This window comes from Equus przewalskii, chromosome 32 (assembly GCF_037783145.1).
Source record: "Equus przewalskii isolate Varuska chromosome 32, EquPr2, whole genome shotgun sequence".
In the NCBI taxonomy this organism is placed as follows: domain Eukaryota; kingdom Metazoa; phylum Chordata; class Mammalia; order Perissodactyla; family Equidae; genus Equus; species Equus przewalskii.
Genome location: NC_091862.1, coordinates 12,401,121 through 12,417,463, shown reverse-complemented (window position 1 = coordinate 12,417,463; position 16,343 = coordinate 12,401,121). Strand labels below are relative to the sequence as shown.

Genomic DNA, 16,343 nt, shown 5'->3' with positions numbered 1-16,343 from the left:
ACAATGAACTAACAGAAAAAGAACTCAAGAACTCAATCCCATTCACAATCGCAACGAAAAGAATAAAATACCTTGGGATAAACTTAACCAAGGAAGTGAAGGATCTATACAATGAAAACTACAAGACTTTCTTGAAAGAAATTGACGATGACATAAAGAGATGGAAAGACATTCCATGCACATGGATTGGAAGAATAAACATAGTTAAAATGTCCATACTACCTAAAGCAATCTACAGATTCAATGCTATCCCAATCAGAATCCCAAGAACATTCTTCACAGAAATTGAACAAACAATCCTAAAATTCATATGGGGCAACAAAAGACCGCGAATTGCTAAAGCAATCCTGAGCAAGAAAAACAAAGCCAGCGGAATCACAATCCCCGATTTCAAAACATACTACAAAGCTACAGTGATCAAAACAGCATGGTACTGGTACAAAAACAGGTCCACAGATCAATGGAACAGAATTGAAAGCCCAGAGATAAAACCACACATCTATGGACAGCTAATCTTCGACAAAGGAGCAGAGGGCCTACAATGGAGAAAAGAAAGTCTCTTCAACAAATGGTGCTGGGAAAACTGGACAGCCACATGCAAAAGATTGAAAATTGACCATTCTTTTTCACCACACACCAAAATAAACTCAAAATGGATCAAAGACCTAAAGATTAGGCCTGAGACAATAAGTCTTTTGGAAGAGAATATAGGCAGTACACTCTTTGACATCAGTTTCAAAAGAATCTTTTCGGACACTATAACTCCTCAGTTGAGGGAAACAATAGAAAGAATAAACAAATGGGACTTCATCAGACTAAAGAGCTTCTTCAAGGCAAGGGAAAACAGGATTGAAACAAAAAAACAGCTCACTAATTGGGAAAAAATATTTACAAGCCACTTATCCGACAAAGGGTTAATCTCCATAATATACAAAGAACTCACACTGCTTAACAACAAAAAAACAAACAACCCGATCAAAAAATGGGCAGAGGACATGAACAGACATTTCTCAAAAGAAGATATGAATATGGCCAATAGACACATGAAAAGATGTTCATCATCGCTAATCATCAGGGAAATGCAAATCAAAACTACACTAAGATATCACCTTACACCCGTTAGATTGGCAAAAACATCCAAAACCAAGAGCGACAAATGTTGGAGAGGTTGTGGAGAAAAAGGAACCCTCATACACTGTTGGTGGGAATGCAAACTGGTACAGCCACTATGGAAAACAGTATGGAGATTTCTCAAAAAGTTAAAAATAGAAATACCCTATGACCCAGCCATCCCATTACTGGGTATCTATCCTAAGAACCTGATATCAGAAATCTCAAGAGTCCGTTGCACCCCTATGTTCATCGCAGCATTATTTACAATAGCCAAGACGTGGAACCAGCCTACATGCCCAGAAACTGATGATTGGATAAAGAAGATGTGGTATATATACACAATGGAATACTACTCAGCCATAAAAAAAGACAAAATTGGCCCATTCACAACAACGTGGATGGACCTCGAGGGTTTTATGTTAAGCGAAATAAGCCAGTCAGAGAAAGACGAACTCTATATGACTCCACTCATAGGTGGAAGTTAGTATATTGATAAGGAGATCAGATCGGTGGTTACCAGGGAAAAGGGGGGGTGGGGGGAGGGCACAAAGGGGGAAGTGGTGTACCCACAACATGACTAACAAAAATGTACAACTGAAATCTCACAAGGTTGTAATCTATCATAACATTAATAAAAAAAAAAAACACAAACACACACACACACACAAAAGAATAACAAAACCCCCAAAAAAAAAAAAAAAAAAACTGAGAGAGTAAACCACCACTAGACCTGCCTTGCAAGAAGTGCTCAAAGTAGTTCTTTAAGCTAAAATGAAGATGCTAATTAGTGACCCAAAAGCAACTGAAAGTATACAATACTCTAGCAAAGGTGAAAAACAAACAAAATTAGAAACCTGTAACTCTATGTTAGAATGGTGTATTAACCACTTAGTTCGAGTGTAAAGACATAGGAAAAGAGCATCAAAAACTACAGCTACTATAATTCTCAATGAATTCACAGTATAAAAAGAGGTAAATTGTGACATCAAAAATATAAAAGAGGAATAAAAGGGTGGAACCTCTATAAGAGAATGAAGATAAGGTACTCTCAGCAAAAGAAGGCTTATTTTATCTATGAGATGCTTATGTAAGCCACATGGTAATCAGAAAGCAAAAATCTAGAGGACAGACACAGAGAATAAAAGGGGAGACAGAGCAAATCACCATGGAAAACCACCACTTAAGAAACATACATAGAAACAGGGAAAAAGAAACAATGGAGACCTAAAAGAACCACAAGGCCAATGATAAGATGGCAACAGTAAATCATTACCATCAATAATCACTCTAAATATAAATGGACTGAATTCAGCAATCAAAAGGCAGAGAGCGGCCAGATGGATAAAAAACAAGACCCAACTATATGACCCTACAAGAAATGCATTTCAACTCTAAAGACACACACAGGCTCAAAGTGAAGGGTTGGAAGAGCATATTCCATGTAAGGGGAAACCAAAAGACAGCAGGTGCAACCATACTCACATCAGACGAAATAGACTTCAAGCCAAAAACGCTAACAAGAGACAAAAAAGGTCACCATACAAAGGGGTCAATACATCAGGAAGATATAACAGTTGTAAATATATGCGCACCCAACATCAGAGCACCAAAATACATTAAGCAAATATTAACAGATCTAAAGGAAGAAATAGCAAACAATACTGTAGCGGACTTCAATGCCACTGTCAGCAATGGACGGATTATCCAGACACAACAACAACAAGAAAATATTGGAATTAAACCACACTCTAAAACAAGCGGACTTAGCAGACACATGTAGAACATTCCATCCAACAGCAGCAGAACACACATTCTTCTCGAGTGCACACGAAACAAGTTCCAGGACAGATCATATAATAGAGTGCGAAACAAATCTCAGCAAATTTAAGATCGAAATCATGCTCTTTTCTGACCACAATGGTATAAAACTAGAAATCAACAAGAGGAAAGCTGGGAAATCTAAAAACGTGGAGACTAAACAACACACATTGAACAACCAATGGGTCAAAGAAATCAAAAGGGAAATAGAAAACTATCTCAAAACAAATGAAAATGGAAATACAACATATCAAAACCTATGGAATGCAGCAAAAGTAGTTCTTAGAGGGATGTTTATAGCAATAAATGCCCACATTAAAAAAAAAAGATACCAAATAAACAACCTAACTTTGCTTACACCTCAAGGAACTAGAAAAAGAAGAACAAAGTTAGCAGAAGGAAGGAAACAGTAAAGATTAGAGAAATAAATGAAATAGAGAGCAGAAAAATAGAAAGGATCAACAAAACTAAAAGTTGATTCTTCATAAAAGATAAACAAAATTGACAAAAATTTAGCCAGACTAAGAAAAAAAGAGAGAAGATGCAAATAAAATTAGAAATGAAAAAGGAAACATTACAACTGCTACTACAGAAATACAGGGGATCATAAGAGACTATTATGAACAATCATATGCCAACAAATTAGATAACCTAAAATAAATGCTAAATTTATAAAACACATAAACTACCAAGACTGAATCAGGGAGAGACAGAAAATCTGAACAGATCGATAACAAGTACAGAGATTGAATCAGTAATCAAAAACGTCCCAACAGAGAAAACCTCAGGAGCAGATGACTTCACTGGCAAATTCTCCCAAACATTAAAACGAGAATTAACACCAATCCTTCTCAAACTCTTCCAAAAACCTGAGGAGGAGAGAATACTTCCAAATGCATTCTGAGGCCAGCATTACCCTGATAGCAAAGCCAGATAAGGTCACCACAAGAAATGAAAACTATGGACCAATACCCTTGATGAATACAAATACAAAAATTCTCAACAAAATATCAGCAAACTGAATTCAAGGAACACATAAAAAGGACTATACACTGTAACCAAGAGGGATTTATCCCTGGGATACAGGATGGTTCAACATACAAAAATCAATAAATGTAATACATCACATTAATAAAATGAAAGATAAAAATCACACAGTCATCTCAATAGATGCAGAAAAAGTATTTGACAAAATACAATATCCTTTCATAACAAAAACACTCAGCATATTGGGGCCAGCCCAGGGTTCACCCGTTTGGATCCCAGGTGTGGACCTACATACTGCTTGTCAAGCCATGCAGTGGCAGGCGTCCCACATGTAAAGCAGAGGAAAATGGGCACGGATGTTAGCTCAGGGCCAGTCTTCCTCAGCAAAAAGAGGAGAATTGGTGGCCACAGATGTTAGCTCAGGGCTAATCTTTCTCAAAACAAAACAAAACAAAACAAAAAAACACTTAGCACATTGGGTACAGAAGGAACGTAGCTGAACACAATAAAGATCATATACAACAAACCCGCAGCTAAAATTATACTCAATGGAGAAAAACTGAAAGCTTTTCCTCTAAGATCAGGGACAAGAAAAGGATGCCCACTCTCACCACTCTATTCAGCATAGCACTGGAGGTCCTAGGTAGACCACTTACACAAGAGAAACAAATAACAGACATAGGAATTGGGAAGGAAGAAGCAAAACCGCTGCCATTTGCAGATGATCTGATTCTGTACACAGACTCAAGCGAAACACTGTTTGAACTGATCAACAATTTCAGTAAAGATGAAGGATACAAAATCAACATACAGAAATCAGTAGCATTTCTATATACTATGGATGAAAAATCTGAAAAAGAAATAAAGAAACTATCCCATTCATGACAGCATCAAAAACAAGAAAATACTTAGGAATAAATTTAACCAACAAAGTGAAAGAACTGTACAATGAAAACTACAAGACTTTGCTGAAAGGAATGGACCAAGATACAAACAAATGGAAAGACATCTTGTGTTCATTTATTGGAAGAAGTAATATTGTTAAAATGTCCAGCCTACCCAGAGCCATCTATAGATTCAATGCAATTCCCATGAAAATACCAATGGCATTCTTCACAGAAAGAGAAAAAACAATTCTAAAACTTGTAGGGAACCATAAAAGCCCCAGAATAGCCAAAGCAATCCTGAGGAAAAAGAACAAAGCTGGAGGTATCACACTTTCTGATCTCAAACTACACTCGAAGCTACAATAACAAAAGCAGTAGGGCACTGGCACAAAACACATAGACCAATGGAACAGAACACAGACCCCAGAACCAAACCCTTGTTTATACAGTCAACATTTGACAAGAGAGCCAAGAGCACTCCACGGAAAAAGGACGGTTTCTTCAACAAATGGTGCTGGCAAAACTGAATAAACACATGCAGAGCCCTAAACTGGACCCCTATCTTACGCCACCCAGGAAAATTAACTCACAATGGATCAAAGACTAAACATAAGACCTGATACTATAAAACTCCTAGAAGAAACATAGGCAAGAAGCACCCTGACGCTGGTCTTGGCGATGATTTTGTGGATATGACAAAAAAAGCACAAAGAACAAAAGAAAAAATCAACAAATGGGGCTACATTAAACTCAAAAGCTTTTGCACAGCAAAAGAAATAATTAACAAAAAGAAAAGCAATGTACAGAATGGGAGAAAATTTTTGCAAATCATATATTGAATAAGGGGTTAAAATCCAAAATATACAGAGAACTCATACAATTCAATAACAAAAATAAACACAATCTGGTTGAAAAATGGGAAGAAGAACTAAACAGACATTTTTCTAAAGAAGACATCCAAATGGCCAACAGGTACATGAAAAGATGCTCAGGATCACTAATCATCAGGGAAATGCAAATCAAACCCACAATGAGGCATCACCTCACACTTGCTAGAATGGCTATCAACAAAAAGACGAGAAAAGTGCTGGCGACGATTCGGAGAAAAGGGAACCCTTGTGCACTCTTGGGGGGAATGTAACTTGGTACGGCCACCATGGAAAACGGTATGAAGATTCCTCAAAAGTTAAAAACAGAGCTACCGTATGATCCAGCAATTGCACTTCCAGGTACTTACCTGAAGAAAATGAAACCACTAACTTGAAAAGACATCTGCACCCCATGTTCACTGCAGCGTTATTCACAACAGCCGAGACAGGGAAACAACTAAGTGTCATCGACAGATGAATGGATAAAGAAAATTGGTACATGTACACAATGGAGTATTACTCAGCCACGAGAAAGAAGGAAATTCTGACATTTGTGACAACATGGATGGACCTTGAGCATATTATACTAAGTGAGATAATTCAGAGAGAGAAAGACAAGTACTGCATGATCTCACTTATATGGGGAAATTTAAAAAGCCAAGCTTGTGAAAACAGAATAATATGGTGGTTGCTGGGGGTAGTGGGACAGGACAGATGTCTTTAAGGGCACAAACTCACAATGAGTAGTAAACAAGCCCTAGAGATATAATGCACAGTACAGAGAATACAGACAACAATATCGTATTATAATCAAACTTGCTAAGAGATTAGAACTTAATTATTCCAACTACCAAAAGGAAAGGATAATTATGTAACATGATAGAGGTGCTAATTATCGCTACAATGGCAATCATATTACAATATATGAATGTATCAAGTGAACATATTGTATACCTTAAATTTACACAATGTTATATGTCAACTGTATTTCAATAAAAATAAATAAATAAATAAATAAATAACGTTTGATATAACTTTAGTCAGAAGTCTCTATCAGAATCACAAAAAATTCTCATTTCTTTTTGTGAGGACTGAGTGACCATATAACTTATCTTCCATCCTGGGATACTTTTAAGAATAAACAGGGATGATGGTAATAATAATAATAGTAATACCACCACCACCACCAGGGCAACACGGACAAACCTCGACATTTGGTCATTCTACCTAAGGGGGAGAAAATTAGAACAGAACTAACTATCCACATTGTGATTTTTATGGTTCTTATTCTGGAGAGGTAAAGAAAAAGTTATGGTACAGTTTGCATATAAATAAAGATCAGATCCAAGAGAGAATTTCCTATGACACATCCCCGGAAGAACCAAGATTATAATTAAAATCCTAATTCCAGATACTAAAACAAATAGAAACTCACCTCTGGTTTGGGGACGAAAGCCCGACCTGGAATTGTCAAGACGTGCTGCACGCTGCAGAGGTACTGGGCCATAATGGAAAGGCGACTGCGCTGTTTGCTTCCTGTAGTGGCTGTAAGTCTCTATGGAAGAAAAGGGAATTTGAGCAAATAATGACTTCAGTCTGGTCAGATGGAATGGAGCCAATGTTGCATTATCTATGAACACCAGGTGGATTTTTTTGATGCAAATTTTAAAAGCATAAGCTATTTGACACATATTATGTCGTCAGCATGGGGAACACTCTCCCCCAATATCAACTGAGGTACATCAAAGAACTGTGAATAATACCATATACAATGCACTCAAAAATCAAGTAAGAAAACCTCCCTGCCACTGACTGTGGAGGATTTTCAAATCACCGTTACTTTCTGTAGAAGAAAGTCCTGTACGAAACAAGTAATCAATAAATCTTTGATGAATGAAGAAATTAGCAAGCATAATGAAGAACTAAAGATGCTTAAATATTTTAGTTTTATGAATTACTCCAATATATAAGCGAACATTTTCAATGGTGTCCTTTTCTTTATTTAAACGTAATAAAACCTTGACTATTCAGAACTCCTGGAGAATTGGCTGTTTTTGACAACTGATTTTTACAAGAAACTAGGAATTTATTCTTTTAAGTACCCAAACATGTTCATTTTAAAATCAGGTATATACAAATTAACTCATAAATACAGTGCAATTTCAACGAAAATCCCAAAAGGATTTTTAAAAAGAACTTTAAATTCCATTACACTTTAAACAGAAAAGCAAAGGGCCAAGAAGAGCCAGGACACTCCTGAAGAACAGGGACAACGGACGTGGAGGGGAAGACGAGGTGGGGTGACTCAGCCCACCAGGTGTCAAAATGAAGGCACAGACCACCAACAGACCAACGGGACAAAAAGCCTTAGAAACGGACCCAAGTACATGAGGATATTTGATACGTGACAGATGTGATGGAGCAAGTGCTCAGGGGAAAGGGATCATTCAACAAGTGATGCTAGTACAAGTAGGTGTCTACAGGGGGCAAAGCAGGTCTCTGTCTTGTACTATAACCAACAATAAATGCCAAGTGAGTGAAAAGCAAAACTTTAAAAAATTTTTCTTAGTAAATATCTATGACCTCCACAGTAGGGAAGAACTTAGAGATGCAAAGGCAGAAGTCATAAAAGAAAAGCCTGATATATTTTGTTCTATTAAAAGTAAAGACGTCTGTATAATAAAAACCCTATAAAGATAAGTTACAGGGGCCAGCCCCACGGCCGAGTGGTTAAGTTCACGCACTCCACTTCGGTGGCCTGGGGTTTTGCCGGTTCGGATCCTGGGCACGGACCTAGCACCACTTAAGAGGCCACGCTGAGGCGGCGTCCCAAATGCCACAACTAGAAGGACCTACAACTACGTACTGGGGGGCTTCGCGGAGAAGAAGAAGGCAGGAGGAAAAAAAAAGAAGATTGGCAATAGATGCCAGCTCAGGTAACAATTCTTAAAAAAAAAAAGATAAGTCACAGACTGACAGAAGGTATTTGAAACTCATACATCTGATAAAGGATTAGTGTTCAGAATATAGAAGAAACACCTACAGATCAATAATCAAAAGACAAACAACTAATAGAAAATATGGTAAGAAATGATAAGAGCAACACAAATGAACCATGAACTGTCTTCAAGCAGATTACAAATTAGGGACATGCACATTAAAGCCATAATGAGATACAAGTTCACATGCACGAAATGAAAATAATTTAAACAGAACCAAGTAAAGGCGAGGACATGGCAAGAGGACACTGCTAGTGAGAGGGAAAATAGGCACGAGCACTTTGGACCACAATTTGGCAATATACAGAGTAAAGGTGAAGCCGAGTCAACCCTTCTGATCCTTCCAGTCTACCTTCAGAAGTACGTCCTAGAGAAGAGCTTACATACTCCCCAGGAGATATGCAGAAGAATGAGCACTGCAACATGGTGTGAAGCATCACGAAAAGTGGAAAAACAAAGGTCCATCAACAGGTGAATGAATAAGTAAATTGTGGCAATTCTGACTGGAATACTAAAGGATAGTGAAAGTGAATAATAGGGTTACCAACATATATCCCAAAGTCGAATAAAAAAATTAAGTGGCAGAAAATAAGTACAGCATGACTCCATTTGTATAAAAACTTCAAAAGATAACTTACTGTTCACTCTGTGTGTGTATCTATAACTGAGATGAAGGTAAAAGACGTGCAGGGGAGTGATGAATATAAATTTCAAGATGGTACAACTCAGGAGAAAAAGAACGGGGTGGAGGACGGCTCCAACCCCATCTACAATATTTTACTTCTTAAAAAAAGCTATGAGAACTACGGCAATATGCTAGGGTTGGACCAAGCTAAGTCACGGGTAAAATAAAATTAGGCATACCATCTTTCTAAAATGCATTCTGCTTCTCTGTGTTCTAAGAGCTCACTGGACATTCTAAAGCTCTTCTGAATGACAGAGGGTCAACAATAAAATAGCAACGATGACTGGGATAATCCTGGAGCTGGTAAGCCAGCAGCGTGCCTCCTCGCTAAACAGACACTGTGCTTTCTGAGTTGTATTTACCGCACTGGGTTTTCTCTTTGCTGCATCACTGTCGTGCCAAGCTCTAACAGTCCCTTTTACTTTGCTGCTTCTAACCTGCTGTGGGCATGAAAACCACATAATTTGGCTTGTAAGAGATCTGCCTTAAATAAGATGAAAAAATAGGTTTTAATCTGAGATACTGAGAAAATTTCCTATGGGCAAAATTAACTGCACGTTTGGTCGCATCTACTTTCTTACTCAGAAGCCATCCCTCATCTCATGCCTTTTTATTTTAAGTTACCTGGCTCTTGCCTGTATTTGGAGAGTTGAAATTATTAGGAAGTTGAGTTCAAGACAAGTAATGAGTTGCTACACTACACGTGACAAAACAAACTCTTCCCTACTAAAATGTAAAACCAACAAAGACATATATTCTCAAGCAAATATAAAAAACATAAAGACAAACAATGGAAGTACGGATTTAAGTTAAAGAATAAGCTTATGGATCAAATAGTCAAAAATATTTCTAGTTCTTCATAAAGAAAGAAAAAGAGCTTAATTTTACCACTGGTATAAAATTCAAAATGCATTGTGCAAACTGGCTCAATTCAAACAGCTGTATAAAACTAAAATCTAGCATGAACATAATCACAAAATTCAAAATAAACCAAAAGAAATGCCCAGATTAAAAACTATTATTTCAACCTGGATTTTCTTCCAATTTTTCACTTTACATCTGAAAGGTCTGTTTGCACTGGTGAATGCAAGAGAATTTAAAAATCACTTTAACCAAAAAGCAAAGCAGTGAGGCACGGAGTAAGCTAATTTGATATAAAGACACGTTGCAGAACATTTCACGTAGAGCACTATGCATCCAGTCCTGCCAGGGCACAGGGTATCCTGACCCACTAACTTGACCCATCCAATCTCTGGAGCAAAAACACCCAGGGTGTGGAGATGAAAACACGTGAATCCTAGGTTTTAATTTAGAAGAAAGCAGCACACACATCTGCCCTAACTCATTACGGAACAATTCAAACCGGAGAGCTTTGCAAAAGACTTCACTAAAAGCTAGCTTAAGAGTTAAATGGTCGATCAACCATTCAAACATGAATTGACATTTCTGTGATACATACATTATAGGTAAAGCTATGAAAATTCAAAGTCGAGATAGAAGATTTTAACAGCAAAGGCCAGGAAACCAAACCAGTTAATTTTTCAGTAAAAGGAAACCTCTAACCCTTGAGCTTTTAAGCATTCCGACTGAGTATAAGAAAAACAAGGGGTCAAAGAATTCGCAAGGACAGTGTTATTTTTTTTCTTATTCATCTAAAATAATTTTAAGTAGAAAAATAGGGCTTATACTTGAGAAGCTACACAGCCAAATATCAAGGGCAGTAAGAACTAGATAATTAACAGAGAGGTGACTCTCTCCCTGCTAGGGATGTGACCATTCAACAGCCAGGGTCCCCACAGAGGATAGGAGATAAGGAGGCTGATGCTGGACCCAGAAAGCAAAGCCCACAGGCCGCTCACATGAAGGACTTGAACACCATGACTTCAGCAGAAAACATGCGACCTGTGTTCAAGTTCAGCATTCTCTGTCACTGGCTCCATGACCTTCTGGAAGACATTAAACAACTCTGAGCCTCGGTTTCATCATCTATAAAATGAGGTCAGATGAGATTTGTTAAGGTCTCGTTACTGCTACACAGTCTGATTCTACTTTATGAGCTGTAACTTTATATAGTCTGTGTGTCCCTTAATGTGTGTGCGCTGAATGCCTACACTTCCACCCTGCAGTCCTAGAGAGAAGCGAGTAAGGGGACTGTGCTCATTTATTTCTGTTTTGTAACTCACAAAGCCAAGCAAAGAAAATATTTATTTAAAAATGTTTTCCGCGGCTAAAATACAAAATTACAAATAAGACTGTCAAGAACAAAGAGAGGGTATGTAAGAAAATCACGCTATATATTCTCCCATAGAAACTTCCACTTGCAAAATGTGAAAATCAGTCAGAGGACCAGTGGTACCCATACTTCTAAAGTATTCCATAAATTATAGACTCAATATAAACTCTTCTCAATATTCATACTAAAATCAACTTTTTTTGGTTAAAGAAAAATAATTGCATATGGTGAAGTCGAAGCAACACTATTATTAATAACCACACTGACATTCTGAGTCACTGAAAATATTACTCCATCTTTTAAGCCTGTTTCTTTGCTCTTTCCCAAAAAGAATTAGAGTACATGGTATTTTGCATCTCTACTGTGTTATTCAAGAACAGAAATACTATAATCATCATGTCAGCTAGGAAAAAAACCCAAGGACAAATCTAAAGGTTGAGAAAACCAACAAAGCAAACTATTAACATGGCCTCAACTCAAACCAACAGAAGAGAATGAACAGACTCATGAGAAGGAAGTGACAAGAAGCTTAGGAAAGTGGGATGGCATCTTAGAGTCCCTCACAAATGCAAAAGGGTCCTACATTCTTGTGATGGATTTTATGGCCAAGTACTCTAAAGCAGTTTCTCAACCTCAGCATTATTGACATTTTGGGATGGTTAATGCTGAATAATTCTTTGTTGTGGGGGACTGTCCTGTGCACGGAAAGATGTTGACCAGCATCCCTAACCTCTATCCACTAGACACCAGAAGCTCCTCCCCCTAGTTGTGACAACTAAAAATGTCCCTAAGGGGTGGGTGAGGCAAATCACTCCATGAGAACCACTGCTCTAAAGGGCTTAAAAGAGAGAGATGTATCTAAGAAACAAAATTCTTATGATAGTCTCATACATTATTTGAAAAGAAGGCATCTAAAGAACTGAACTAATGTAGTATATAATCCATTCTCAAAGGAATTCTGATATTAAAAAGCTTCTTACAGAAACAACTATGAAGCTGAATAAAATGCATGAAACAATAGTTTTCATAAACTGGACAACAGGCAGCATGGGACCATGATCAGTGACAGAAGCTTACAGCTGGGGGCCATTCTCAGGCTGCAGCACAGGGAAGAGGAACACAGAGCCCAGAGCGCTCCCTGACCTGAGGAGACAGAGGCTGGAGTTCTGGGGGGCCAAGGCAGCCAGAATGTGCGGGGCTGACTACTGGAGATGTGGCCACGGGTTGGGGCAGGAGGAGAAGAAGGGAGTGAGCAGAGCTCCTGAGATCTGCTCCTTTAAGTCTTTGGCTGAGCACTGATCTGTAAGTGCCTGAGGTTAACTCAAGGCTTGGGAGGCTGGGAGGCAGGACCATCAGAAAGCAGTAGGACAGAACAGAGCTCACGCAAGGCTAGAAATAGTTTGCATTTCCAATAGCTAAAGTAGAGAGCCCTTGAAATACACAGGCACTGGGGGATTCCTCAGAAAGGTCGTGACTTAGTAGTGGGACTTAGCCTCTGATTAAAGGCTCTGGACCCGTCATAACAAAGCCTAAAAGCAAGCCTCAAACCAACCTGCAAGTAACTTATCTACATACCGGAACAAAACCCACCATGCAACCCAATACAACAAAATCCAGCCCTCTACAACATTAAAAACAAACACAAAAACACTCATGATATCTGGTATCTTGTCAAAAATTACCAGGCTTGCAAAGCAGGAGAAAATGGGACATGCAGCAAAGAGGGAAAAAAAATCAACTAGTGGTGGGGGCCAGTCCGGTGGTGTAGTGATTAAGTTCACGAGCTCCGCTTTGGTGGCCCAGGGTTTGCAGGTTCGGATTCCGGGCATGGACCTATACACTGCTCATCAAGCCTTGCTGTGGTTGTGTCCCACATACAAAAGAGAGGAAGAGTGCCACAGCTGTTAGCTCTGGGACACTCTTCCTCAAGCAAAAAGAATATTGGCAATAATGTTAGCTCAGGGCCAATCTTCCTCACACTCACACAGAGACACAAAATCAACTGGTAAAAGAGTGCAGAAATAACAGAAGTAATGAAATTAGTAGGCAAAGATCTTAAAACAGCTCTTTTAAATATTATACTTATACGCAAAGATGCCAAGGAAAGCAGGAACATAATGAGCAGAGAAAGGGAAGATAAATAAGAACCTAGACAGAACTTCTAGAGATAAAAATATAATATCTGAAATAAAAAATAAATTGAGTAAATGGGGCCAATCCCTTGGCACAGTGGTTAAGCTTGGCACCCTCTGCTTCAGTGGCCTGGGTTCATGGGTTCAGATCCTGAGCATGGACCTACACCACGTGTCAGCCATGCTGTGGTGGCAACCCACATATAAGATAGAGGAAGACTGGCACAGATGTTAGCTCAGGGCTAATCTTCCTCAAGCAAAAAAAACCCCGGAAGATTGACAACAGATGTTAGCTCAAGGCTAATCTTCCTCAGCAAAATAAAATAAAATAAATTGAGTAAAATTAACAACAGATTAGCCATTGCAGAAAAGAGTGGTGAATTTCAAGACACAGTAATTGGAATTAACTTTTATATATAGTGAACTACTAAATTTTTTCATAAGAGTTAACCAAATATCCATGTATTTGCTAAGTAATTCTTCTTTTCCCCTGATTATGATCTGATTATTATTAGACACTAAGTTGTCTGATTCTGGGCCTTCTAATCTCTTCACTGATCTGCTTCATGCTGTGTCACAGTGCTTCGATTATTAGAGCTTTACAACACATTTTAATATTAGATAAGTAAGTCTTCCCTCATCACTCTTCTTTTTCAAAATTTTGTATCTATTCTTGCAGGTCCATTCCTTAAGATGACCCCTGGAACTCAACTACATCTCAAGACATTATCGAAAAACATAATTTGGAAAAGTAAGCATCTTTACAATAAAAATTTTTCCTTCCAGGGTTTTGATATTTCTGTTGACGTATCTCAGTGATCTTTGGAGACTCTTGGTAAAGTTTTGTGGTTATTTTTATATAGGTCCCTCTTTTTGCCTTAGGTTTCCAAAATAAACAATTATGTACCTCCAAATGTTATTTTTTACTTCTCTTTTCAATATTGGTATCTTTTATTTGCTTCAATCCCTACTGTATTTAGTTTTCTATTTATTTATCACTAATTCAATCCTAAACTCTCCCCAACTTGTACAACTACTCTTTCAATGTATTAAACACGACAGGTATTCTGTCAAATTCTTGATCTGCTCTGATGTGAACTGAATGTTCTTCGTGAGGATTCGCTCCTCTAGCTTCTATATTGGGCCTTCTGCTTCCTGGATTTCACATCATCTGTCTTCTTGGTGTCTCTAATCAGACCAATGCTTACATAAGCTTTGTCATTACGTCAGAGGTTTTGATAGAGGTCAGTGAAAGGCAAACTTTTCAATAAATGGTGTTGAATTAACTGGGATATGTTAGAAATAGCAAAATTGGCTTCTACTTCAACCAAACAGAAAAATCAATCCCAAGTGGATTATAGATATAAATGTGAAAGGTAAAACAATAAAGCTTCTACAAGATAAGAGAAGACTATCTCCACAATCTCAGGATATAAAAGGATTTCTTCACCAAAATACAAAAAGCACTAACCATAAATTTAAAATTGCAAAAAGACAACAATAATAGGCCATAGAGTGGAAGAAGAAATTTGCAACACATTTAATTAATAAAGAACTAGTATGAAGAATATGTAAGAACTCCTTCAAATCATGAGAGAGACAAGCAACCCAATAGAAAAACGGGTAAGAGACAAGCACTTCACAGAACACGTTATCCAAAAGGCCAATAAACATGTAAAATGGTGCTCAATTTCATTAAAAATCAGCAAAAGACAAAAGAAAACCACAGTGACACATTCTTCCCAGGTTAACAAAAATGCCTAAGTTTGGTAATAGCACGTACTGAAAAGGATATTGAGCAAAATGAACTCACACACACTGTTGGTGGGAATATAAATGGGCATAACGACTAGAGAACAAATTTAGAATTATCCAGCAAGGGTGAAGATTTGCAGACCTTATGATCCAGCATTGCCACTTCCGGGTATACACCCTAGAGAAATCTTGCCTATATGCTCCAGCTGACATAAATATAACAATGTTTATGATAGTTTTCTTTGTAGTAACAAAATACAAACAAATTCAGGGTCCCAAAAGAGGAGAATGGATAAATTATGACAGAGTTAAAGAGTGGGCAGTATACAGCTCTACAAACAAACTACAGCTATGACCAACATGAGTGACTCAGGATAAAAGAATACATACTGTATGAATCCATTTGTATGAAGTTCAAAAATGGACAAAACTAAAGTATATTAATTATATAGATAAGAATCTATGTAATAAACGACTCAGGGAATGGTAAGTCCCAAATTCATGGTATTGATTACCTTGGTAGTACATGGGGGACAGGAGATGCGATCAGAATGACGTATACAAGAGGGTGTCAAAGATGTTGGTAATTTAATTATTAATTTCACTGGGGGTATGGATTTGACTGTCTTTCTATTAAGCCATACATATACATTATATACTCTTGTGTATTTATATGTCACGATAAAATTTTTTTAAAAACACTTAGTCTGCAGATCCCCTCCTTAAACCACTGCAGCTAAAACACTGACCTTGCCTACCCTGCAGGTTTACTTTCTAGAGAGGGAACCTGGAACACTCCTGCTGTGGGATCGCAGGCATAGCTGAGGTGGGGGATTAAGTGGAAGTCTATACGCTGAATAATGAG

General features: G+C 37.9%; 1 protein-coding gene across 1 annotated transcript in view; it reads right to left on the bottom strand.

Annotated features, from left to right (window-relative positions):
• Positions 1 to 16,343, bottom strand: part of TFB1M (transcription factor B1, mitochondrial) — a 68,022-nt gene that overhangs the window by 32,943 nt on the left and 18,736 nt on the right. Inside the window, exon 5 of the mRNA XM_070603153.1 lies at positions 7,110 to 7,229. Within this exon, the coding sequence (XP_070459254.1) occupies positions 7,110 to 7,229 (120 nt within the window). The remainder of the gene's footprint in view (positions 1 to 7,109; positions 7,230 to 16,343) is intronic.